The sequence below is a fragment of the Neofelis nebulosa genome, chromosome 9 (genome assembly GCF_028018385.1).
Source record: "Neofelis nebulosa isolate mNeoNeb1 chromosome 9, mNeoNeb1.pri, whole genome shotgun sequence".
NCBI classification, from domain to species: domain Eukaryota; kingdom Metazoa; phylum Chordata; class Mammalia; order Carnivora; family Felidae; genus Neofelis; species Neofelis nebulosa.
Window position 1 is genome coordinate 119,014,274 of NC_080790.1, and position 25,933 is coordinate 119,040,206.

The window sequence follows — 25,933 nt, forward strand, 5'->3', positions numbered from 1 at the left end:
GGGCTCTGTAAATACATGAAAGAATATTTCATGTATTCATGAAAGAAATACAGGGGCTCTGTAAATACATGAAAGAAAAGAGAATGTAGGTCAAAGGAAAGATATCCTTTCACTAATTGGTACTTAGGCCAAAGTTTAAGACTTAAGAATAATGACTGGGTATTTAAATGAAATAGGCTTTATCCTATTAGAAGGATCAGAGAATAAGAAACATTAACAATAAATTAGTTGGTGTTTTACTGGTAATTAATGTGGAGGCATATCTCCACACTACTGTTCACTTCAGCATCTTGGCAAAGAATCCTATTTTCTGCTAAGCCCTTGCTGACGTAAAAGGTTTTTTTTTTACTTTCTGTATTTATTTTTTATAATTTACATCCAAGTTACCACATGGTGCAACAATGATTTTAGGAGTAGATTCCTTAAGCCCCTTACCCATTTAGCCCACGCCCCCTCCAGCAACCCTTTTTGTTCTCTATGATTAAGAGTCTCTTATGTTTTGTCCCCCTCCGTTTTTGTATTATTTTTGCTTCCCTTCCCTTCTGTTCATGGTTTGTACCTTCAAGTCCTCATGAGTGAAGTCATTTATTTGTCTTTCTCTAATTTTGCTTAGCATACCTCTAGTTCCATCTATGTAGTTGCAAATGGCAAGATTTCATTCTTTTTGATTGCTGAGTAATACTTCATGGTGTGTATATATATATATATATATATATATATATATATATATACACACACACACACACATCTTCTTTATCCATTCATTCATTGATGGACATTTGGGCTCTTTCCATACTTTGTCTATTGTTGACAGTGCTGCTATAAACATTGGGGTGCATGTGCCCCTTCAAAACAGCGTATCTGTATCCCTTGGATAAATACCTAGTAGTGAAATTGCTGGGTCATAGGGTAGTTCTATTTTTAATTTGTTGAGGAATCTCCATACTGTTTTCCAGAGTGGCTGCACCAGTTTGCATTCCCACCAGCAGTGCAAAAAAGATCCTTTCTCCACATCCTCGCCAACATCTGTCGCTGCCTGAGTTATTAATGTTAGCCATTCTGACAGGTGTGAGGTGGTATCTCATTGTGGTTTTGATTTATGTTTCCCTGATGATGATGTTGAGCATTTTTTCATGTGTTGGTTGGCCATCTGGATGTCTTGAGAAGTGTCTATTCGTGTCTTTTGCCCATTTCTTCACTGGATTGTTTTTTGGGTGCTGAATTTGTTACGTACTTTATAGATTTTGGATACTAACCCTTTATCTGATATGTCATTTGCAAATATCTTCTCCCACTCCATCAGTTGGCCTTTTAGTTTTGCTCATTGTTTCCTTCACAGTGCAGAAGCTTTTTATTTTGATGAGGTGCCAATAATTCATTTTTGCTTTGGTTTCCCTTGACTCCAGAGATGTGTTGAGTACGAAGTTGCTGCAGCCAACGTCAAAGAGGTTTTTGCCTGCTTTCTCCTCTAGGATTTCGATGGCTTTCTGTCTTAACATTTAGGTCCTTCATCCATTTTTTTACTTTTGTGTATGCTGTAAGAAAGAGGTCTAGGTTCATTTTTCTGCATGTCGCTGTCCAGTTTTCCCAGTACCATTTACTGAAGAGACTGTCTTTATTCCATTGGGTAGTCTTTCCTGCTTTGTCAAAGATTAGTTGGCCATATGTTTCTGGGACCATTTCTGGGTTCTCTATTCTGTTCCATTGCTCTGAGTGTCTGTTTTTGTGCCATTTTTAAAAAATGTTTATTAATTTTTGCAAGAGAGGATGAGTGGGGAGGGGAAGAGAGAGAGGGAGACACAGAATCCAAAGCAGGCTCCAGGCTCTGAGCTGTCAGCACAGAGCCCAATACAAGGCCTGAACTCAAGAACCACGAGATCATAACCTGAGCTGAAGTCAGACACTTAACCGACTGAGCCACCCAGGGTCCCCTTAAGAAAGGTTTTTATACACCCAAAATATACACAAAGACAAAAGAAAGCTTTTAATAATGTGCAATTTTATAATGCAAATTATTAAAAATAGAGAACAATGAAAAATAGTACTTAGCCTCTTTGTGCTATGAATCCAGGATTTAGGATATCAATTCAATATTAAAAGCTAAAGCACACTGTAGATAACAGGACAGAGACTAAGCGGTATTTCCTTCAATTTGGACATCGTGTGAAGTGATACACGTAGCCATGTGATGCAAACAATGTTCAAAACTTCACTACCTGAAATCACCTTCAGGGCCATACCAGAAAATCAGTCCCATTCCTTTCCTACCAGAATCCAACTTGACCCCTAAAATGTGTCCCTGGATTTGGTCCTGAATGACTCTGGATTGTTTCAAAACCTAAAAAACACCTTCACAAAATGAAGATTACTGACCATGAAGGATATTTAAAAGAATGGACTACTAGTTCTCAAGGTCATTTCACAATAGAAGTTGCAAGCATTTTGCACATTCTTGGAAAAAGTATCTATGCTACTCTTTCAGATGCATAAGTTCTGTCACATTTAGAAAAAAACTGAAGTACTCTACATTCAGCCAGTTATCCTCAAAGGCAACAGGGCAGCTATCACCAGCTCAGACCACCATGCAATCACCATGTGCTGGGGCATTCTTCCATTTCTCTCCTCTGGAGCACCTTATGGCAGGAAAGCTGCATGAAGTCACTGACAAGATCTAGAGCAATGGTGGGTTCCGCAGTTGAAGCTTGAGCAGTTTTCGAGCTGGTGACGGATCTAACTGCTGTGTGCTTCTCTTCCCTGCAGAGGAAAGACAAAAGTAAATTTCAACTGAATTCAAATAACATTATTGAAAACTTGGTGTATGGACACTATGCCAGACACTGAAGGGCATTACAATGACAAACGAGAGAATCTCTGTCCTCAAGGAGAGAGCAGTCTGGTAGGAAAGCCAGCTGCAACTACAACCATAATACAACATAGTAAGAAAATTAAAGTATATATAGCAAACAATTTTGGGCTGGAGGAGGCCAGGAAAAGCAACAGGGAAGTAATGTCAGTGTCATTTAGTGGATTCTTGGAAGAATGAAGAGGAAAAAAGGCAAATAGATATTAAAAATATTGTATTTACTAAAACAACATGAGGGTTTGTGGGGACTTAACTTTCAGTCTACTGTGCTCCTGTGGAATTTACATCGAGAAATTTCCCATCAACTTTGAGTACCCACAGCACAATAATTATTTTGAGGGGAGAAAAAGAAATCATCTGATATAGGCCTTACTCTGAGACCACATGCTTTGAAGGGCAGTTTGTATGTGAAGGGCTATCATACAGAAAATAGTGCAATCTCTAGTCCCCTCAAGACACACACTCACCAAGCTGTACTGACACCTTCTGGAGACACTGGGTACTTTCAGCCATAAAAGCCTGCAGCTGTTTCACTGATCCCTGTAGTTCATCCATCTGCACAGGAAAGACAGATGTGAGCTGTAAGGGTCTGTGGCTTCTGTGACGTTCCTCAAAAATCGCCAGGCAAGCTCCCACTAAGGACCTTTGCCTTTGCTCTTTTTCAACCTGGAATGTTTCTGCCAGACATTTTGTTTGCTCCTCCTGATCCACACTCTGCACTTCTCCATGCTGCCCTATGCCTCGGGGCCACTACTGTGGATAATCTCAAACAGGATCCCATGTCCTCTGACATCTGGGTCAGTTTAGCCAAGAGGAAGCCCATGTGTGAGGGAGACGAATGAAGTCAGGATATTTTTACCCAGGCTCCTGGAAGGGTCATCTTGAGTTAGTTTTGTCTCTTAGCTGCAGGTCATGGCTCTCTTTTCCCTCCCTCCGCCCTTCAGTCCTAGGGATAGTAAGAGCTCAGCTGCCTCTGAGCCCCAGGTTACTTCAACTAACCCTTTTGGTTTCCTCAATACCCACATTTTATACATCACTTTTTCAATTACCCTTTATCAAGTGTCATCTGCTTCTTGTTGATACTTGGAGTGATATAATACTATTCTCCCAAATGTCCTCATGGCTCACTTCCTCCTTTCTTTCAAGTATCTGTTAAAATGGCACCTTAGAAGGACCAGGGGCACCTAAGTGGCTCAGTCGATTGAGTGTCTGGCTCTTGATTTCGGCTCAGATCACGATCTCATAGTTCATAGGATCAAGCCACGTGTCAGGCTCTGCACGGACAGCATGAAGCCTGCTTGGGGTCTTCTCTCTCCGCCCCTTCCCCAACTTGTGAACGTGCTCTCTCTCCTCAAAATAAACATTTTTTAAAAAATGGTACCTTAGGGGAATAATCAACAACTGCTCTATACAGCAACCTGCTGCCCTTCCTGTATATTCTCCCCTACTCTGCTTTATTGGCTCTTAACACCATAAATAAATAAATAAACAAACAAACAAATAAATAAATAGATAGATAGATAAATAAATAAATAAATAAATATTGATTGATTGATTGATTGTCTCTCCATGTTTCCCCAAGGTAGAGCTGAATATACTTATTACACATATTCTCCAGGTCTCATAATTTCCAAGGATGACAAGATAGGTAAACCAAATAACCAAATAAACATGAGCCAACTAACCATCAACTCCATACAATCAAAGATTTTGTTCTGGTTCTGCAATATCTTCTGGTAGTCAGGCTTTGTGTGAAGGACTTCACTCTGGGATGACCCAAGATATGTTGCAGGTTCCACTTCAACTTCGGTAACTTTGGTTTCAACTGATTCTCTGAAAATAAAATAGAACAAAAGAGCTTTCAAGGAATTTTATAATCATTTTCTGGGGGAAGATAATGTAAAACGACTTGGGGAAAAAACGATGACCTGGGGATTTCTTTCTGGAAATCAAGGTCTCTAATCTTTTTCCAAAAAAAATGCTGGGTCACTTCAATTATCTACAATAACTGAATATGATGGAGAGTGCATGAAAATTGATCACTCCCACAATTTCCTGACTGCTAGACTCCCATTTCACCTCAATTAACACTTACAATAACCCAATGAGGTAGACACTACTACCACCCCCATTTTCAAGTGAGGAACTTCAGGTTTAGAGATTAAGTCGCTTGCCCACAATCACAGAATGAAGAAACAAGTATCTGAACAGAGACAGTCAGCTTCCAGAAACATTCCTCTTAACTAACAAGCTAGGCCACATCAAAAGTTTTTATTCTGAAACTGCCATCTTATATATTACCTATCTTCATAAACAGCATATGTAAGGGGTGAATCAAGTAAATGGTAACAATCAATGCCTAGACTGGAGAAGTTTTTCAAACCATGTTTCTCAAAGCACCTCTCTACTAAGAAGACACTTCCACAGTTACATTTTATATTTGGGTTCAGCTGAGTTTCTTTTGGGAAAAAAAAGCTTAAAATCACTGGCTTAAATGACCAACTAAATCAAGTCTAGCACTTTCCCACTTTCTTATGCCTTTAAGACCCAGACAAAGTTCCTCTCTCTTCTGTACACCCTCTTTCATCACCCCTTCCATGTCCTTGCATCTCCATGAAGGACCTGGAGAGCATTCTCTCCCATACCTGCAGCTCAAAGGCCATGTGCAAACTGAAGTCCCCTATTTTTGGCCCAACCCCAGGTGCCCTGGTAGAAGGCAGAGATGTGCCTGTCTCCCCCCAGGATGTGTAATAGCAGCCACGGGCACAGAAGCAGTCTGTTCTTTGACCGAAAATAGGGATATTCACTCTTCCTCCCCATCCCTCAATTCTCCATTTATAATCCTAGAGTGCTAATAACACATTTTATAGAGCTTTGATGAGTTGACTGGCCTGTGAGAAAGGATTCATCGTTCAATCTGTGCTAACAGAACTGAAATCAATTCAAATTCCACAAGGTAAAAAGATGGCTTCCTATTTCCAGTCACAGATCTAACCTGGAAATGTCTTCAGCCTCCTTCTGGTATCGTTGCAAGAGCTGATCCCAAGACTGACGTTCTAAAGAAAATCTACAGGATCAGGAAAAAAAACATTCAGTTAATTTTTGATTACATTCTGAATCATTCAAGGCCACAGTAAGTACATTAGGTGTCTGCTCTGGTTCTAAAATGTGAAAAAAAAAAGGTCATTAAAGGATTAGAAAGCCTGAGTGATTCAGAGGATATTATTTAATCAAATCAAACCTGAGTTCTTAAAGTCAAATTAACACTTTTATTTCCTAGACTCCATTCTATGAAACTGGCCAAGAGTACAGCCCACAAGATCCCAATATGCAGCTTTCTAAATTCTAGTGTTTACACACCAGTATTGACACTCTGAATGGGGTATTTACTATTCATTTCTCCCAGAACTAGTTATTTTCCACAGATGAATTTAGATAGTCCAATGAAGGATCATTTTCACTTACTTTGTTATGTATTCCTTCATCTCAGCCACTGATGTTTCCAGAGACAAATCTGATGCTTTTCTGGAATACAGATAGGATTATAAGATCAACATAAACCTTTCAAGAGCACTTGCTTTTAATAGGATGTCTTACATAATTTTAATGGCAATAAAAGATGTTCAGAATTTATCTTTCAACAAGTATTTATTCTTGGGCTCTCACTTTTGTAGTAGATAAGTTTCCTCAGTGGTCGCTTTATTTTCTGTTTCTCTCATCAATTCCAATTGACCCATAGCCAGATTAACCTTCACTAAAATATTCCTTTTTTTTTTCCTTGTCTAAAACTGTGACCCTCTACTGCATTCCTAATAAAAGTCACAATTCCTTAACCTGGCACTTAAGGCTATGTTCTGGCTCCGATTAGCTTGTTAGCTTTGATTCCAACTATTGCCTTTCACCTATTCTGCCCATATAATCTCACTCGGCCTCACCCTCAAATATCTGGAGTTTTCCATCTCCAAACTTTTGTTCACATCACTTTTAAATTTTTTTAAATGTTTATTTCTGAGAGACAGAGAGACAAAGGAGATACAGAATCTGAAGCAGGTTTGAGGCTTCAAGCTGTCAGCACAGAGCCTGAGATAGGGCTCAAACCCACGAACCGTGAGGTCATGACCTGAGCCGAAGTAGCACACTTAACAGACTGATCCACCCAGGTGCCCCTTTGCATATTATTTTTCAATCTATTCTTTTTATGTCATCTTTTAAGGCCCAACAATACTTTTGTATATGATCTTCTTGTCTTCACACTTAAAATTAAGCTGTCGGTGGACAGAGATTGTATTTTACTCATACCAATGGCTTAGCTCAGTTGGGTGATTAATCCTGATGTAAAGCAGGCACTGAAAATGCCAAAATCCTCCAGATGTACTTGGTACTCTACCTGGCAAGACAAATTAGTTGTGCCACCTTTCATGTTTCTCTACCAAAGTCTGTGACACACAGCTTCTATCACTTCTGGCCTGGATGCAGCAGCCAGTGGCTTAAATACACCGCATTTTTAGAGATACTATGCCGAGCCAACAGATTTTTCATTTCCTGAATAGTAATGTTAATTCTAAGGGTCTGTGTGTGAGAAAGTAGATCTTTGTGAAGTCAAAATTAAAAAGTTTCTGATGTAGGCCCAGTGACAGGATTTGCTGCAGGGCAGGAGGTAGAGAGTTGGACCTTGCCCCTACAGAGGAACTACCAGTTTGGGGCTGGAATTTTAAAAATTCTCCTGATAGTCTTGCTTGCCAACAGCTAAAGAACATAGTTTACCACCAACTTGCATAGCTAGCAAAGATCTGAACAATGTTTTCCCCCTCATCGTTCCATGGCTGGTTCCTTCTCACTACCCAGGTCTTTCTCAGTCCAAAGGTCAATTCATTACATGTCTTCTCTAAACACTAGCTAAAGTTGCCCACTCCCTCAAACCACTATCATAGTTACTGACTTCTTAGATTATCACTACCTGAAATCTTTATTTTCTATGTATTCATCTGATTGTCTCTAGTAAAATCCATAAGAAGAGAGAACTTGCTTGACTTACGTATCACTTTATCTCCAGCATCTAAAAGAGCCTGGTGTGTATAAGATGCTGGATAAATGTTTGAGTGAATGAACAAACTAATTATAATGGAAAGTCTTCATTTAATTATCATTTAGGACAGAAGGGGAACTGCACACACCCTTTTGAATCTTCAAAACATTTCTGTAAAGTTCCATTACTTTCCAGGCTCTCTGCAAAATGTTTCAATTCCTCAGAAAGGGAAGATGCTAGAAGAGAAATAAAGTACATATTGTAAAATAAAAAGAATATGAATTTTCACAGCAAGCTGCTGACAATGACATAACATACTTAAGGTGGTCTTAGCTCTAGGATCCCCTATTACATTCTGGCCTTCTCACCCATTCAAAGTAGTAGTATAAATGTGCAGAAAGATTTTATCTTTTTTCTTTGGGCCAGTATAGATAAAATGGAAGACAATTCCTCTTTATGACATGTATGATAGTTTTTCTTTTAATACTTGACTGGTGAAAAAGCATTTAAAAGGTATACACGCACCGACATTACATTCTTTCCAAGATTTCAAAAGCCTGCACTGAAAAGAAGAACATATTACAGAAGTCAGGCAACAGGCAAGAGCTTAATGAAAAATGTTAAAGGAGAATAAAGAATTACAGGCATAAGGGAAAGACTTGTCTCTGCTTAGCTTTGGAAGCCTTGGAAGCTCATAGATTTCTAGGTCTTTTAAGTAGGTAACATTGAATTTTTCTGACCCTGGATAATTGTGTAGTTATACTATAAATAGCTACTTCCTAGAAAGTTAAAAATGGATTCCTGAAAGAGAATATTTGTAATGTATATCACACATGAACAGCTAATTTCCTTAATGTATACAGTTCCTACAAATCACTATAAAAAAGCCAACATCCCAATTTTCAAAAATGAACAAAGGAGACTTTCTGGCAGTGATGACCTCCCCACGAGAACATCCTGTCATGAAGGGCCTCCCAGAAGAGGAAGCACAAGAAGCATCTGGTGCAGAACCCCAACTCCTACTTCATGGATGTGAAGTGCCCATGCTACAAAATCACCACCATCTTTAGCCATGCACAAACATGAGTTTTTGTGTGCTCCACTGTCCTTTGCCAGCCTACAGGAGGAAGCGAGGCTTACAGAAGGATGCTCCTTCACACAGAAGCAGCACTAAAACAACCTGAATCAAAATGAGTGGGAAATGATCCCAATCAATACATTTTGGATTAAAAAAAAAAACAACAAAGGATACAAACAATACACCGAAAATGAAGTATAAATGGCTCTAAAAAAAATGAAAAAATGCTTATCTTCTTTGAAAGAGAAAGGACCACAGATTAAGACTAGAAAATACTTTGTATCACCTACCAAATAGTAAAAAATCTGAATTGTTTAATAAAACTATTGTGAGTATATGGGGCGCCTGGGTGGCTCAGTCGGTTGAGTGTCAACTTCAGCTCAGGTCATGATCTCGCAGTTTGTGGGTTCGAGCCCCGCATCAGGCTCTGTGCTCAGAGCATGGAGCCTGCTTTAGATTCTGTGTCTCCCTCTCTCACTGCCCCTCCCCTGCTCATGCTCTGTCTCTCAAAAATGAACATTAAGGGGCGCCTGGGTGGCTCAGTCGGTTAGGCATCCGACTTTGGCTCAGGTCACGATCTCGCGGTATGTGTTCGAGCCCCGCGTCGGGCTCTGTGCTGACTGCTCAGAGCCTGGAGCCTGTTTCAGATTCTGTGTCTCCCTCTCTCTCTGACCCTCCCCCGTTCATGCTCTGTCTCTGTCTCAAAAATAATAAATAAACGTTAAAAAAAAAAAAAATGAACATTAAAAAAAATTAAAAAACAAATAAAACTATTGTGAGTATGAAAAAATAGGTACTTGCACATATTACTGGTAGGAGAATTGGTAAAACATTTCTAGAAGGCAGTCTGGTATTCCTAACATTTCATTTGACCTATGTAATTCCAATTCTAGAAATTTATCTTATTTTTACTTGCATATGTACCTGAAGGCTTGTGTAAGATGTTCATTAACCCATTCATTGTAATAGCAAAAGACTGAAAACCCTAAAAGCCCATCAGTAAAGAACTGGCTAAATCATATATGGTACGTTTATAAAATGAAATATTGTATGGCTACTAAACTGTCAAGATAGTTCTATGTGTGCAACACTGAATGATGTGCAAGACAAACTGTTAGGTTAAAAAAAAAAAAGACAAGGTAAAGAAGAGTACGGAGAGCATTATTCACTTGATATTAATGTAAAAATGTTGGAAATCCAGCAAGATCTCTGCAATGATACATAAGAAGCTGGTGGTTATAGTGGCCTCTGTACAGAGGAGGTGGCCTAGTTTGGGTGGGAGGCAAGCCTATTTTTCACTTTTATACCTTCTGAATGTCATAAGCATATACTCTTATTTTTTAAACACAATTCTAAAATATAAAGGGAGGGCTGGTTTTGTGACCCAGCAGCTCCTATAAATGGGGATCCTGAAAGTGGGGCTTCGACTGACCTTAACAGGAGGTAAAGCCCAAGGCCAAAGCTTGCTCATTTATTCTTAGCAACTTACCTTTGGCTCTAAAACTTTCAAGACTGAAGCCCTCAGTGTCCTTTAGGAAAGGTTCAAGTTTCTGAACTGAGAACTAAATAAAGAAAAGCATTTTCAAAAAAAAAAAAAAAAAGAAAAAAAAAGCATTTTCAGTACAACAACAAAGATTTTTCAGACCAGTCCTGAGTTCACGTAATTTCATGTTTAATCAATGTGAAAGTAAACATGATTTAGTTTTTATACCTAACATTTTTCATACAAATAAGTAGATCAGGAAAAATCTCTTTGTTGTTCAGACTATACGATTTTCGGTTCAGAGAAACATGGCCATTTAATTAACACAAATGATGCTCTTATCTAAACTGATGTAATTACCAGTTAGCCATATAATTCCCACTCACTATGTAGTCAGACCTCAAATGTCTGCTTTAACTTAGATACTGACCTCCACACACTTTAAATTCCCATCATTTGCTGTCAGTGGACAAAATATACTAGATTGAGGAAATCTGACTGTTAGCTGCTCAGTTAGCAGCAGCAGCAGCACCAGTGGGACTGGTAGAGAGCCTAGTCCAGAGAGAAATCAGCTGCTGCTTTAAATCTGGCTTTTAAATTAATACAACTAGAAAGAAACGTCTTTTAATCTTTATTTTGAGAGAGAGAAAGAGCGTGTGTGTGCACAATAGCCAAGGGGAAGGACAGAGAGTGGGGGAGACACGGAATCGGAAGCAGGCTCCAGTCTCTGAGCTGTCAGCACAGAGCCCGATGTGGGGCTTGAAGCCACAAACCGAACTGCGAGACCATGACCTGAGTCAAAGTCTGACACTTAACCAACTGAGACACCCAGGTGCCCCGAAACACCTTTTAATCTTAATTGATGGCATCACACACACAGTATTGATCTCTCTCTGGGGCCATCACAGCAACAGTTGAAAAAAAAAAAGAAAGTATTTCCCAGTCCTAAGAATCTCACCTGGAAACTGGAAAGCAGGAGAGCGCCAAGCCGTTTGCTTTCTGCTAAGTTGGCACTGATAGATCTGCTGAGCTCTAACATAAAAATCACACTTTAAGGAGCTGGATACTAACACAGTTAGCAAAGTTAAAAAAAACAAAAAACCAAAAAAAACAGAAAACCACTTTCCTCCTTCTTGAATGCAGCTCAACTCCAGGCATTCTAACTTTAACTTCAAAAAGTTATTAAGAACTTTTTACAGATTACATTAAAATCTTGTCTGTTAAACAACACAGATGAAAAATAACTTAAAAAATAACTTAATTTTTTTGATGTTTTATAGTCATCACTTAAAGAAAGTAAATGAGAACATCTGAGCATTTTTATGACAGATACAGTGTGCCTTTTTTTTTTTTTAAGTAGGCCCCATGCCTAATGTGGGGCCTGAGTTCAGGACGTGGAGGTCCTGAGATCAAGAGTCGCATCCTCTACAACTGAGCCAGCCAGGCACCCCTGCAATGTGCTTTAAATATGGTCTTGTAAATTATGAGCTCCATTTTACAGAAGGGAACACTGAAGCTCAGAGGGCAGATTACTTGTTTGAGACCAGAGACTGGTGAAGCCAGAATTCAATCCCAAGTCTGTCACCAAAAAAGTGTAGTTTCCCACTAATATTGACCTAATAATAACATCAATAATTTGTTGAACACTTATTATATAAAAGGCACTTCATTAAATGCTATGCACACTTCATTAAAACTGAAGGCAAGTATCTTATCAAGTCCATTTTATAAAAGACACTGAGGCACAAAGGCCAGGTGATGGGTAACTTGCCCAAGGTCACATGGTGAGTCAGCCTGAATTAGATGGGCATTTTACATTAATTACGCCACTAAATCCTCAAACAACTACAAGATATAGACACTTTTTTTTTAAATTATGTCCAAAAACATCAATTATTATACAGCAAAGGAAGTGTGCTCTGAGTATTTGAGATACGTTTACTTTTGTCCTCCAGCTACAGCTGGCTTCAAGTGTTTTTATTTCTTGTCTCCTGATTATTTCTCATTGCTGTAAGTGGAAAAAACAGGATACCTTCTGCCTATAACCAGAGAAACCTGGCAAGTGGGCAGGAATAACCAATCTTTTACATCGTGGATTTTCCGTTATACAGAATTTTAGGTCCACATGCTCTGGAACAGAGACGGAGGTAGGGGTGACCTTAGTTAAGGAACTGCTGCTGTTGTCTTGGCACACCTGTGGGGTCAAGTGCATGAATACAAGTGTGGCGGCAATTTTCTGATAAGCTAAATGGCTATTTTTACCCAGATTTCCTTCTAGACATCAGGTCATCTGGAAGTGAGCTAATATCTTTAAAATAATCACAATAGCTTAACATTTGAGCTATTTACTTACTATATGGCCAAGTACTGTGTCATATGTATCAATTCATTTAATTCTCACACAACCGTGTGAAATAGATATTATTTCATCCCATTTACTGATTGGGACCATAAGGCAAAGGAGATTAAGTAATCTACTCAAGGTTACACAACTAGTAAGTTCTTCGAAATGTGCTGGACTTTCCACATTAAATATTGTATTTCAATGCTTACTGAGATACAGTTATTGTTGTAAACTCACACAAATCACATTTAAATATGGCATATCTAAAAACTTAGTTTTCACCGAGATATTTTACATGCATCTTCCCTCTGAAAGATTTTCAGTTATAAAGCTTAAAATCTGGTAGCAACCCACTCACCTTCTGTTTCACTTTAGGAAATGAGACAGAAAGCCATACAAAGAAATCTTTAATGCCTCTCCTCCTAGCAGAGGTGAGTGTAAATTAGAATTTCTGTTCATGGTAGAGATTACAATGGACAGCTACTAATATAAATAGCAGTCATACTGAACACTTACTGGGTGTTTGACATTAGTGCTTATGATCTTAGAATATCCCCCATATAGAAGAGGAAACAGGTTGAGAGAGGTGACATGATTTGCTCAGTCACGTAACTAGTAAGTAGCAAAGTCAGGTAATCCCACTACTTTCTTTCTGCCATAACTCACTACCTCTTATCTGAGCTGGAACTCCACTGCCTTAGGTACATAGCATCCCACCTGTGATGCCCTGATGAAAGGGAGGCAGTGACTTCCGCCGGTTCATTTCCTTCATACTTGCTCGCCTCCAAGATTGACTCTTATCTTGATGATCGGGAGATTGTTCTTGAGGGGACAAATGAAGGGACCTGGACTGAAGTCCTTCCTGGTGGCTGAGATCACAACTTCCTCCCACTTTAGGGCTAGAGCCAAGGTAAATTCTTTCCTTTGAAACGCCTTGAGTTATCTCCAGGGAGGCAGGTGATTTATTACACACTTCCACAGGGATGGTATCCGATTCCAGTTGATGATCATGAGTCTTAGATGTCACCGGTTCTTCTTCTAGCACTTGTTATGAAAAAGTCAAAATACAAAATCAAACCCACCACAACTATGCATCTGAGCAAAAAGGTGGACAAAGAAAATGTATGCCCCAGATCATAGAAACAGTGAGGAAGCATCTCTGCAAACATGTAAAGACGATTCTAGATGCACCAGGGAGCCAGGGAAATGTTTATCTATAGCTTAGAAACCGGAACCCAAAGCAAGAGCAATTTTACTACAATACTCACCTTCCATGGTCTCTGATCTAAATACTGAGGTCATTCTGGATGAAGCACCCTGAAAATAGGAAAACAAAGCGATCTGTTCTCCACATTTCAGCCCGAGTCTCAATGAGGCTTTAGTACCCCAGAAGAGACCTTGTATTGTTCAGCCTTTCTGAACTGCTTGCTCATCTCTGCCCCATGAAATTCTACCTATACGACAAGGCCCAGTTTCACCTCCCCCACCTCCTCCAGAGACTACCAGTGGGTTCGTCACCTCCTGTACTGACTTTCTACAGAATTCATCGTTAAAAATACTTATGTCTCCCTTAACACATACCCTCCTTTATTACCAATTATTTTTTAAATAGTCCCTAATATTCTAGATGGCATTATGATCTGCATGGTGTTCCAAACTAGAAAAATCACATCACCCTTTACTTCTTATATTTAATCTCCAGATGCAAAGTCCTGTCCGTCCTACCTCCAACAGTCTCTGGAAAGCTTTTCTCCACTGCCAGTTCCACTCTCAGAACTTCCACCATCTCCCTTTCCCTCCCCAGAATAATCTTACAGCCTCTCCACTAGTCCTCAAACATCTAGCACTGCTCCTCTCCAATCCATTCTTCGGACAGCAGCAGAGTCTTCCAGCATCTTCAATACCTTTCATAAACTAGCCCTAACTTACCCATCCTGCTCCCTCCTGCCACTCCCAGCCCCTGCACCACTTTTGAATCTTTACACACACTGCCTGTAAAACTTATTCAACCTTTCTAATCTAGCTCAAATGTGAAACTTTCCAACCACTTCTCTTTGGCAAAGTTGGTTGCTCCACCCCCTAGTTTTCCTCCCCAGCCAGGATATATCTGTATTCCCAGTGGCTGTCACAGACAACTAACTGCAAGGCAAGGAAGGACATGGCTGAGGCATCTCTGCATCTTCCGCGATTTCCCCTCCCTTCCAGCAGAAATCTGTATGGGGGGAGGGGGAGACTCTAAGTAAAGAGATATATAGAGAGAGGAACAGCTGGGAAAGGAAACAGAACGTGTGAGTAGGTCAAGGATCTACATCCCCACAGTTAGGGCTGTATCACAGATTCAAGCCTGGATAATAACAGCAACAAATGTCATTTGTTAAGCTGCTTGTTAAGCGCTAATTCTATGCCACGATCTGCGTATGTTCAAAAGCGTTTTATTTGCATCATTAGCTCATTATACCGATTAACTCTTTCCACGGCTCGGTAAATACTGTCATTAATTCCTCCCTGCAGATAAGGGAGGTGAGGTTTAGAAGGGCAAAAGCCTGGCCCACTGGAGACAGCCATGGGGGGATGGGCAGGGGTGGAATTCGAACCCAAGCCTGTGACCCACCCTGAGCCCTCAAACACCTTTCTGCAGTCTAGACCCTCGGCTCTGAAAATAGGCCCCGAGCGAGAGGCGCGGCCGACCCTTCGGAATCTTCTTACCAGGAGGAGGCCGCAGTGCCCCAGGTCCCCAAAGTCTGGGGGCGGCGACCGGTCTGGGCTGGGCGGAGACGTCCGACGCCAAGGAAGCTGGTGAGGGTGTGAGTCGGAGGGTCTGGTGGAAAGGTCTGCGACTTCCTGACCTCGGGAAGACGCCGGTCTAGCCCGCAGCCTCCGCCCCTGAGATACAAGCCCGCAAATCACTCTCCGCTGCCACAGGTCGCCCTTCGAGCCTCTGCGCCACTGCGGCCGTCTACGGAGCAGTCCGCGAGCCGCGCCACCACCCGCGCCTCCGCTTCCGAAAAGTCCCGCCAATCAAGGGCGCATGCGTAGTTGGCAGCCTCTCGCGTCCGTGCACGCGTGCGCAGAACGCCGGCCTCCTTGGAAGCGCATGCGTAGACTAGTATTCAAGCCTCGGCCTTCTGCCCGCTTCTGTCGAGTCCTTACTGGTCCAAATCGGTCAGCGTAACCCATTTCCCCAGCTACGCCACGCCCGGGGAGGAGTCCCCATCTACGTACTGGACGCCACCTCATCTTGTCGTTTGTGTCTGACACGCCCAGAGCCCATTGAAGTTGGGGAGGCCGAAGTCCAGAGAGGTACTTGCTTGCCAAAGGAATACAGTGGGCCACAGGGCATCTGATGCCCTGCCCCGGTTAGGCCATGGTCCCCGCCCTCTCTTTGCATTGTTAGTTACAAAAACGCGGGCCTTGTCTCTCCCAGGACGAAATGGAGCTCTGTACTCAAATTTGTTTCATTCTATCCTACTCCTACTCTAGCACTTTTTCTTTCTGTGGTCCCTTCAATACTTGGCAAAGTTCAAGAATTCTCCTTTGTAGCCTTATTGCAGGCCACCCCCTCCCCAAACTGCTTACAGCTCCTCTGCCTACCCCTATTGCTTCTTCCCTCTGCTCCTTTGCTCAAGCCGTTCCCTCTGGGTAGCGCATTCCAGGTTTATCTTGCAAAATTCTCCAATTTTAAGCCAAAATTGGGAATTAATCCCTCTCAGATTCTTCTTTGAGACTCCAGGCTGAAAATTATATGCTCCCAGAAGCCCAACCGTGCCTATTCCACTATCCCTTGCTGGCATGGGAGCGAGCCCCCAGAGAGCAGGCTGCTTCTTCAGCACCTAGCATGAGGCCATGGAAATGTCCCCTTGCGTATGCGGTCCTTTCAGATCTGAAACCAAATGTTGAATTATTAGAAGCCCATAAAGTCTGAAAGACGAATTGGGGAGGAACAGCTGGAATATGACTGTGGTCATCCTTCCATAGCAGCTACGGTCCTTGGAAGAGTTTTCTGATAGGAGGTAGAAATCTCCCTTCCTGTAATTTTCCACCCTGTGGTTCCAACCTGCTGGTTCTAATGGCCATCTGAAAACAGATTTGCTCTTGGTCCCCTGAATATCACACTCTGGGGGCTCAGTGGTACCCAGTTCCTTCTATGTCTGCCCACCTCTATCAAGTCCTTGTTTGTCAGTGTCCCAAGAACAGAACACTGTTCCCAGCCAGGACTGGTCATCCTGAGGCACAGTGAGAATACTGCTTCACGGATTCCAGACCCAGTACATCCTCTGTGCTTTCTCTTTCGATTCTCCCATGGTTTCCGACTGTCCACACGATGTGTACATTCCTTCCCTCGTAAGGCACTGCATGATCTGACTCTCCTTTTTCATCACTCCTCACTCCAGTGACAACCTTTGGTTCCCCTGTTGTGCTCTGTTCTCTGCTAGGCTTCGGTACATGCAGTGCCTCCCCTGGAGCCACCTCCCATCAGCGTCCTGCCTATAATATACCACTATCCCCTTCATTTACTCACCATCTCAACCTCAGGTGCTAGTTCATATATCCTTTCTGTGAGACCTTCCAATTCCTCTTGGCTCCCTGAACACCCTGGGTTCCCCCTACCATTGACATTTGCTTTCCTGTCTTCCAGGCCCATCCACTGCATTCTCAATGCCTAGCACAGGCCTGGCTGTTGTTAGCCTCTCCCCGCCCCCCCCCCCCCCCCGGCCTCCTGCCACACCCCTAGAAAAAAATAGAGGGACAGAGATGTAGATTTTTCATGATAGCCAGTTTCCAAGATGGTCCCCACTGAGCTCTGATTCCTGCTGTTCATGCTCTGTGTGTTCTTCTCCCACACTGAGTAGGGCTGACCTGTATAACCAAGAAGATACTGCAGAAATGACTGTGATTTTCAAAGTTTAGTCAAAAAGCATTGTGACTTCTACCCTGCGTTCTCATAGATTACCTGCTCTAGGGTAAGCCAGCTGCCATGTTGTGAGGATACTCAAGCAGCCCTATGGAAAGGTCTATGTGGGGAAAAACGCCAACAATGACTTGCCAGGCACAGGAGTGAGCCACCTTACAAATGGATCTTCTAGTCCAAGTCAAGCCTCCACATGACTGCAGCCTGATTGACCCTTGACAGCAACCTCTTGAGACGCTGAATCAGAACTACCCAGCTCTCAAATTCCGGATTCACAGCACCTGTGATCCAATAAATGTTTTTGGGCCAATTACACTATAATAGATAACTGACCCATGTCTAATGTGTCCTCTTTATTTTTTCTATGATAAATGTTTTAAAGTTTTTTGTAGAAAATAATATTTTTTGAACACTCTGCATGTTTTTCAGTGGTCATATCACACATTCTAGGAGGCTCTGAGATGTAAGGAGTCACCATCTGGAACCCCTGGTGGCCCCTCACAAGTGACGCCAAGCCAGCCAGTTGGCTGTGGCATTCCCAGGACTCCCTCCTTTCCAGGCATCTGGGCTGGGATTGGAGGGGGGGCGGGGGGGGGAAGAGTCGGGTTTCAGATCTGATGGGGGCCCCACCCACCCTGTAAGAGAAATCAGAGAGGAGGCCAAATCCAAGGAAACTCTTCATATGACATACTTTATTTCCAATCTACAACCATTAAAAACCTTTTGTAAGTTTACACTGTACAGTTATTCTTATGTCTGAAATAAGACACAGGGGCAGGGATAGCTGGCGGATTGGACCAGTTGTCCTAGCACCCAATCCATCTTGGGAAGGAGCCTTTTGAAGACAGAAGTGGGGAAGAGAAAACAGTGGACAGGAGAGGCAGACAGTTTGGCCCAAGGATGCCCTTGGTCCCTTCCCTCCCAAAGGCCCTTCCCTGGGGGCCCCCCAGGGCCCACAACTGCAGGACCCTCACCAAGAAACCAGGCTGGGCAGGAAGGGGGCTTCACAGTATTGGCAGGTGTTGGGGAAGGAGGGCCAAGGTGAGACGACAGGTTCTGGCTGTCTTCCCCAGCTGCTGGGTGTTGGAGCTGTTTTTTGGCACTGTCTATTCAGTTTCCCTGGAGGTGGAAGGAGGAAGGGGAGGAGCTAGGGATTTAGGATTCTTTCCTTGAGGAGTTAGGTTTTTTACTACATGAAGAGAGGCCATGCTCCTATGGTGAGGTTACCAAGGGATACATGGTGAGGGTGTTTTTCTCCTGCTCCCCCTCCCCCCCCCCCCCCCCCAAGGACTCATACCTGCTGCCTGGCTAGCACAACCCTACACGGCCTTTTATGAGCAGAGCTGGAACTAAGCCAGAGGCAGGGAAAGGAAAATTATAGCCTTCTTCCTGCCCTCCAGCTTCTAGGAAAAGAAGGACATAGTTGTTTTGTTTGGCAGGGAGGGGTGGGCAGGGAGAGTTCCCAGTCTCTCAGGCATCTAGATGAGATTGGTATTTTCCACCTGTTCCTGGTCTGGGCCAGCCTCAGTCCTTCACCAGGCTACACTGATTGATTGCTAGTGTAGGTCAGCAGTTGGCCAACTCCTGTTGTATGAGAATCACCTGGAGGGCTTATTAATAACCCCCAACTTGCTGGGCCCCACAACAGAATTTCTAATTCCAAAGGTCTTGGGTGGGGCCAGTACTTTTCATTTCTGTCAAGTTCCCAGGTGATGCTCCAGCTGCTTTGAGAACCTCCAGGCACCTCATTCTCAGCAACTTGGTGTCCTGAGGCAGTGACAGGGAGCCGGACCACAGCCGGCAAGGCCCAGCCTTTGAGGCACCAAAATACCTGGGAAGCTTCTGGGAATAGTCTTGTGGTGAGTCCCCTGTGCAGAGAAATAAACTAAGGCACAGAGATCAGAGGCAGAGTAGAGAGAGAGCCAGGATACCAGGGTCCAGTGGAGAGAGGATGGTGATGCAGGATCCCAAAACACAAGGGGTGTTCTGGGGCCCTGAGGATAATCCTGATGCACATCATAAAATCACAGAATGGGGAGGCTCTTAGAACCAGGCAAATGGAGAAGAGATCTCACACTTGGACCAGGTCTCCAGATTCCCAGCTGAGGTTCCTCTTCACAGAACAGTTTGGTATCAGAATTGACTGTAACAAAGCATCCAAGCCCTGACTACCTCAGCCCTCCAAGGATCCTTATTGGAAACCAGAGCTTCTTTCCTTAGGGTCTGGGGTCTCATGGGCTGGTCAAGGGCAAGGAGGGAAGGAAACAGGGCTGATGAGATAAACAAGGGAGGGTCCAAGGAGGGTGAGGGAAGAGTAGCAGGCGGTGAGGAGGACCCCTGGGCAAGGGATGTGGGCCCAGCATCATGTTCCTTGAGGTTCTTGGGTCTATGGATTTTGCAAACTTTAAACGCCATTGGGAGGGGTAATTTGTAAAGCCTGGGCGAGGTTCTGCTAGGATAAGCTATTCTGGAGGCAGTGAGGCCTAGGGAAGAGCAGAGAGGATAGTGTGGTGTCAAATGTACAGACAGACCAATGGGTGAATGACCTAGGAAGAGAAGAACCCAAGCCAGGCTACATCTGCTTTCCAAACAAGGCTAGGCAGGACTGAGGAGGGTACAGGAGCCCGGAAGGAGGCATTCAAGTCTGCCCCACCCAACAGTGGACGGTGATGGGGTCCTGAGCCTGGGACAGAGAAGATAATAAGGTTCAAGAGTGGACCTAGGGGATGTCCTGCTCAGCTGGGAGGTCGCTGGGGCCAAACCCAATGTGAAGGGCTGGCAAGGCTAATGCTGTCTGAGGTGTTGGAAAGGTGCCTCCTTTAGTGTGAGAAAACACAAAATAAATAAAGCAGAACCCAAGAAACACCACCAAATGTGACAGCAAACATCAGAGATGGACGACCACAGACACAGGCACTTCCTGGACAGGATGGAAATGTGAGCCTGAGGGGGGCAGGGAGGGGTTGCTGACGTACCAGGGAAATCCATGGCAAGGGAGCCGAGCTGGAGAAGCTGTTCTGGGAGCATTAAGGGATGGGTGCTAAGGTAAGCTCGGGTGTTAAGAAGAACACCTGGCCAAGGGCCAGGGCACTTGGTTTGTTGGTGGGAACCAGCTGAGAAGAGGAGGCAGGAGGAGAGGAGTTTTGGTGGAAGATGGTAACAGAGAGGATGGGCAGGAGGAGGGGTGGGGTAGTGAACAGACTGATCCCAGAGAGAGGAAAGGGCTCGACCAAGAGCAAAGAATGTCAGGGTGGAGGGGTCTCATTCACCGCTGGGGATGCAGCACCTGCTGAGAGTCAGGAAACATGGGTCTGGTCCTGTTTAGTTTGACCTTGGGCAAGCCACTCTCTTCTCTGGGCCTGATTTTTCATCTAAAAAGTTGAGGGGGTTTGACACAAAAGGACAGATACTATGATTCCATTTATATGAACTACCTAGAATAGACAAATTCATAGAGACAGAAAGTAGAACAGAGGTTACCAGGGACTTGGTGAGGGGGTGGGGAGGTGTTATTGTTCAGAGGGTACAATTTCAGCTTGGGTGATAAAAAGTTCTGGAAATGGATAGTGGTGACCATTGCATGGTTTCGTGTCTGGGTTAGGTAGTGGCATATTCTGGGTGTTTTGTACCTACACAAAAAAGCCCCCAGTGGGGCAGTGGGTTTACACAGCAAGAAGGATGGAGTTGGGCCAGGGGATCTGATGGACCCAGGTCCTAGTCTAGGCTCGCTGACTTCCCAGTTAGGGGACTCTGGGATGAGACCTGCACCTCAGTTTCCTTATCTGCACTAACCCATCCTACCAAGGCTGCCTCCCAGAGCTGTCCCTGAGAGGTCTGAAGGAGACGGGGTGGTGGGGGGGGGGGTGTGTGTGGAGGGGTGGGGGGAAGGGGAGAGGGGAGCAATTTCTAGATAGTAAAGTGCTCTAGGTGGGGTGTGTACAGGATGATGATTATTATGACTGAAGAGGTAGTGGGAGCTTGTGGGGGCTGGTGAGGCTGGAAGGTGAGGGACATTCTGGATGGGAGGGGAGAGGGAGGAAGAGCCTGAAAGTTGGGTGGGCAAGAGGACAACAGGCTGGTGATGAAACCGTGAAAGGTGCACAGGGATGGGTATGATGGAACCATATAGTGGTCAGCGTGTAAGAGGGTCAAGTCTTTGGGCCCTTGACTTTGTCATCTGGGAGAGCAACTGGGAGAGGAGTGTCCCTGGGGGAAGACCAAGAGGTGGGGCCCATTTTGAGTTCACAGAAAGCAAGACCTCTTGGAGGTGGTTTTAAATTGGTCAGTCTTTGGTGGGGATCAAAGTGGGAGGAAAACAGGGAGACAAGAAACTGGACACAGATGCCTTGTGCATGCAAGATTTAGGAGCCACTGATGTGCCAACATGGTCTGATTTTCATTTCAAACACAATCACTGCCACCAGGAGGATCTAGTTTGGCTTTGGGAAATGGTCAGGCACAGAAAACATGAGGTCATCCAGTTTAGGTCAATCTGGGCAATTGACCAGGTCAATTAGGTCAATCAGGGTCCCCTGTGACCCCTCCCCAGCCAACTGGTGCCAACACAATAAGCCTAGTGGTCTGTAGGAAATTAGGACCCCTGGGTTCCTTGGGACTTTGGTGGAAGAGAGTGGAGATGGCAGAAAAGGAAGAAGGATAGAGGGAGTCAGGGAGAAGGAAGAGGAGGAAAAAGTTCTGGGAGTAAAATGGCAGCGGAGGAGTAGGAAGGGGGAAAATGAGAAGAAGGGCAGTGTTCCTTCCTGGGTGCTCCAGGGGAATCCCCACTGTGGGTCAGGCAGTTTTCTGCTTTGGGAATGTTACCAAGACTTAAAAGGCATTTGAAGAAACAAACTTAGAAATTACATTCCAAAAGAGTAGAGATTTTACAAACCAACCCCCCACACCCCAAAAAAGAAAACACAACCAGTTACTAATTAAAATGCTAAAAATCAAACCAAACCAATATTTACACATAACATTTTCAACCCCATCAAGCCCCATGTCCAGAGGCTTCTGTAGGAACAGTGATGAGTGACCTTGCACAGTGGCATGCAGGAAGTATTGAAAACCAAGATCTGGAGCCTCTGACACCAACTGGAGGGCCAGGCAGCCAGGCGCTGAGACAAGAGATGGCAAGGACAAACTTGGACGAGGACGATGGTAAGGCTGGGCGGTCCGTAAGCCTCAGGGCTCAGGTCTCGCGAGGATATCTCCCCAAGGCTGGGAGTGCTACCTCCCTGACCCTCCACGGCTTGGGGAGATGGCAGAAGGCCTCTGGTGGCGTGTGGCCTGGTGTGAATCCCCTCACCCGGACATAACCTTGGAGGGGCCCCCTGACCTTTTGGGTGGGAGCAGTGGCACCCCAAAGGGGACAGGCTCTTGGCTCCATTGGCCTGCCCACTCTGCCCGCACAAGTCATTATGGCATAAGGAAGTACCTGGTCAGACCGACATGACCCTCACATTCTGCCCATTGGGAATGGATATGAAGGACTTTGGTGACTTGTCCAGGTGACCCTGAAAGGGCAGGACTGGGAGCAGGTGGGAATGCAGAGGTGTCTCCTGAGTCCTGGGGACAAACAAGCAAAACTGCTGGCTTTTGGTCTTCCTAAATTCCACAGACAAGTGGCTTTATTCTGGTATTTCCACTCTGGGCCCCCAGCCAGTTGCAGGAGGTCCACGCATCTGCGTGTGTGGGGGCATGTGTGCAACCGAAATGGGTTTACTGGCACCGACAGGGAGGCCAGCTGAGGCCTTTCCCGCCACATTGCAATGAGCCACATGGCAGAGTCTGTCTGATGGCTCAGGCAGCTCACGTGGGACGTGGGCAAGGGCGGGCAGTGGAGCTGGGGCTGGAACAGGGGCCAGGAGAGGCCATAAGGCTAAGGAAAGAGGCTGGTGAGAAGGCTGGCAGGTGGTGAGAGCTGAGGCAGGCTGGCACTCTCAGGTCCATGTGCAAAGCTGCAATAAACAACATTCTCGAAGTTCAGTCCTGTTTTCCTGTGAGTTCTCATTTGGGGAATTTGGAGAGATAGCCATGCTCTTGACAGAGCCTTAGGAATCTGTGTTTGACTCCTTAAAAAAAGGTTTCTGAGGGAGGGAGGAAAATGAGGGCAGACGGAGAATGTTTGGGAAGTGGGGACAGCGGCCCAGCCCTCCACCCTGTCAGTGAGCGTTTACAGACTGACTGCTGGGGGCCAGCCAAGTACCTAGCAGTGAGTGAAAAGCAGTGTTCTGAGGCCAGATGGTCAGCGGTACTGGGGAGCAAGCTGCAGGGCTCCAGTTCTACCGGGGGGGGGGGCCCTCCAAATTTGACCAAGAGACCAGAGCTCAGCTGCCGAGCTGCCTCGTGGGCATGGGGGACCCCATGCCTGTCCATCGTGTTAGAAGCCTCACTTTGTCCCAATGGCAAGAATACATGTCAGAACCTCCAATAAATTACCTTAGGGACTTTGGGGTAAATTAAATTATTAAAATAAAGTAAAACTACCTTAAATATTTATAGTAAGAAAACTTCAAATAAACAACCGAGGAAATGTGTTTCCAGGCCCCAGTCCACTAGCACGTCCTGGGGCACTGGCCTCTTGGAGTGCTCCTTGGCCTGGTGTGGCCAGTTGGGAGTCTCTCACTGGGAACATGTTTGCTCTCCACCAGCCACAGGATGTAAACACAGTGGAGATGTGTCACGCCTCTCCAGGGTGCCAGGGAAAGAGGCCCCCAGCCATCAAGGCAGTGGGTATTTAGGCATTTATCTGTGCACCAGGTCTTGAAACTGACCCTACCTATTTCTGTCTTCAAGGTGTTTCCTGGCAAGGTTGGTGCCCCGCAAGCCACCTTGACCAGGGAGGCAGTTCCAGTGGCTACCCAACCCTGAGCCCCACACTTTTCTACCTCATCTTCCAGTCCTTGCTGCATCTAGGCTATGCACAGGGAGATCCAGGGCTCCAGGATTCCAAGCAGATGCTGGCCCTGGCTACTGCCCTATCATACCCCCTAGAGCCATAGCAATCCAGAGCAGTGGGGCTGGGAGGAGGAAGAAGTGGGGAGAAGGAAGGGATGGGGATGATGCCCACCTCAGCTTCACCAGGAACCCCACGTTGACTCTTACAGCAAAGACTGTTCTTCTCATTGGTGTTTCCTCCCCGTGAAGGAGGACGTGGTTGGCAGGGAACATCTCTGTGAGCCTTTTCCCCTGAGGAGCATGGCCAGAAGTGTATCCTTTCCTTGGCTCTTCTGAGAAGGGGGTTTGGGCAGAACGAGGCAAGGCTCTCCCAATGGATGGGCTCCCAGAGGATCTCTCTGGAACCACTTCCGAAGCCTAGCTGTGGTCTTCCTTCCACTCACTGCCTTCCCCTAGGAAGTCAGAGATCACCACCCAGCAGTCAGCAGGAGACCCCGCTTTACCTGGATGGGAATGCTGTTGTCTGGCAGTGGTGCAGCTGCTGTCCCTCCAGGGCGAGACGATGCCGACGGCATGGGCCCCTCGCCTCGTCCCCTCTCCGTTTGTTCCCCTCAGCTATCCAGGGAATGGGCTGGTTGAGGTGGGGAGCACGGCTGCTCTGTCACTCGCTGGGGGGAGCTGCCCTCTCCTCCCCACCCCAGCCGGACTCTGAGGGATGCAGCCTGCACTTGGAAGGAGAGTGGCGGATGGCAGCGCGGGACGGCCGGGCAAAGCAGGAAGTGAGAGACTGAGTACTGCAGTCACAAACAGCATCCTAGGGGAAGAGAGGAGGAAGTCAGAAAGAGCCAAGAGGCACCGGCTACCCAGAGGCTGGGTGGCCAGCTGGGCAAGGAATTTGGACCCAGCCTTGCCTGAGGAACCGGTTCCCAAGGGCTGTGGCCCCTCTCTACACCAATTCTTTAAAATTGTTTTTCTCCCATTAGAACCATAACAAATGTTCATAAATAACATTCCACAATGTACTCAATTCTGGAACACACAGAGAAAAAAGTAGATGTTATCCGTCAAACATAAATTCTCAACACATTGCATACCCATACATTTATCAAAATGACATCATCTGCTACAGCATAGTTTGTAACTGCAAAACATAAGCACTTTTCTGTCGTTATGTATATCTAGATTTCCTTCTTCTTAATGGCTATATACTATACATTATTCTACTGAATGGAAACACAGTACCTTAATTTATTTATCCAATTCATTTTTTACATGCATTTTAGATAGTTTCTAATTTTTTTCACTATTATCAACACACAGGGATAATGGT

At 44.8% G+C, this 25,933-nt stretch overlaps 2 protein-coding genes, 1 long non-coding RNA gene and 1 pseudogene across 5 annotated transcripts in view; 2 read left to right on the forward strand and 2 right to left on the reverse strand.

Annotated features, from left to right (window-relative positions):
* Window positions 1-1,961: 1,961 nt before the first annotated feature.
* Window positions 1,962-15,787, reverse strand: DSN1 (DSN1 component of MIS12 kinetochore complex). Its single transcript, XM_058685550.1, has 11 exons — window positions 15,501-15,787; window positions 14,063-14,111; window positions 13,512-13,838; window positions 11,409-11,482; window positions 10,457-10,529; window positions 8,038-8,125; window positions 6,329-6,388; window positions 5,859-5,930; window positions 4,549-4,696; window positions 3,331-3,418; window positions 1,962-2,754 (listed from the first exon to the last, which is right to left on the reverse strand). The coding sequence occupies exons 2-11, from the start codon at window positions 14,094-14,096 to the stop codon at window positions 2,672-2,674; spliced, it is 1,047 nt and encodes a 348-aa protein (XP_058541533.1). The 5' UTR covers window positions 14,097-14,111; window positions 15,501-15,787; the 3' UTR covers window positions 1,962-2,671.
* On the forward strand, window positions 8,916-9,063 carry LOC131485725 (small ribosomal subunit protein eS27-like; annotated as a pseudogene).
* A 105-nt stretch (window positions 15,788-15,892) lies between the features above and the next one.
* Window positions 15,893-18,035, forward strand: LOC131485727 (uncharacterized). Its single transcript, XR_009248978.1, has 2 exons — window positions 15,893-16,094; window positions 17,741-18,035. It is a non-coding gene; the product is annotated as an uncharacterized LOC131485727 (long non-coding RNA).
* Window positions 18,036-18,367: 332 nt separating this feature from the next.
* The window catches only part of SOGA1 (suppressor of glucose, autophagy associated 1), a 72,279-nt gene continuing 64,713 nt past the window's right edge, over window positions 18,368-25,933 (reverse strand). For all 3 annotated transcript variants that reach the window (XM_058685525.1, XM_058685526.1, XM_058685524.1), the window contains one exon: window positions 18,368-25,417. In XM_058685525.1, the coding sequence (XP_058541508.1) occupies window positions 25,265-25,417 (153 nt within the window). In that variant the 3' untranslated portion in view covers window positions 18,368-25,264. The remainder of the gene's footprint in view (window positions 25,418-25,933) is intronic.

Bases quoted from the DNA above. Each gene is read 5' to 3' on its own strand.
- DSN1 (XM_058685550.1), bottom strand. From the start codon at position 14,096: ATGACCTCAGTATTTAGATCAGAGACCATGGAAG. The intron at 11,483-13,511 runs GTGGGATGCTAT...TTTTTATGTTAG, and splicing joins CTTTCATCAGGGCATCACAG to AGCTCAGCAGATCTATCAGT. The intron at 6,389-8,037 runs GTGTGTGCAGTT...TCTGTATTCCAG, and splicing joins TGTTTTGAAGATTCAAAAGG to AAAAGCATCAGATTTGTCTC.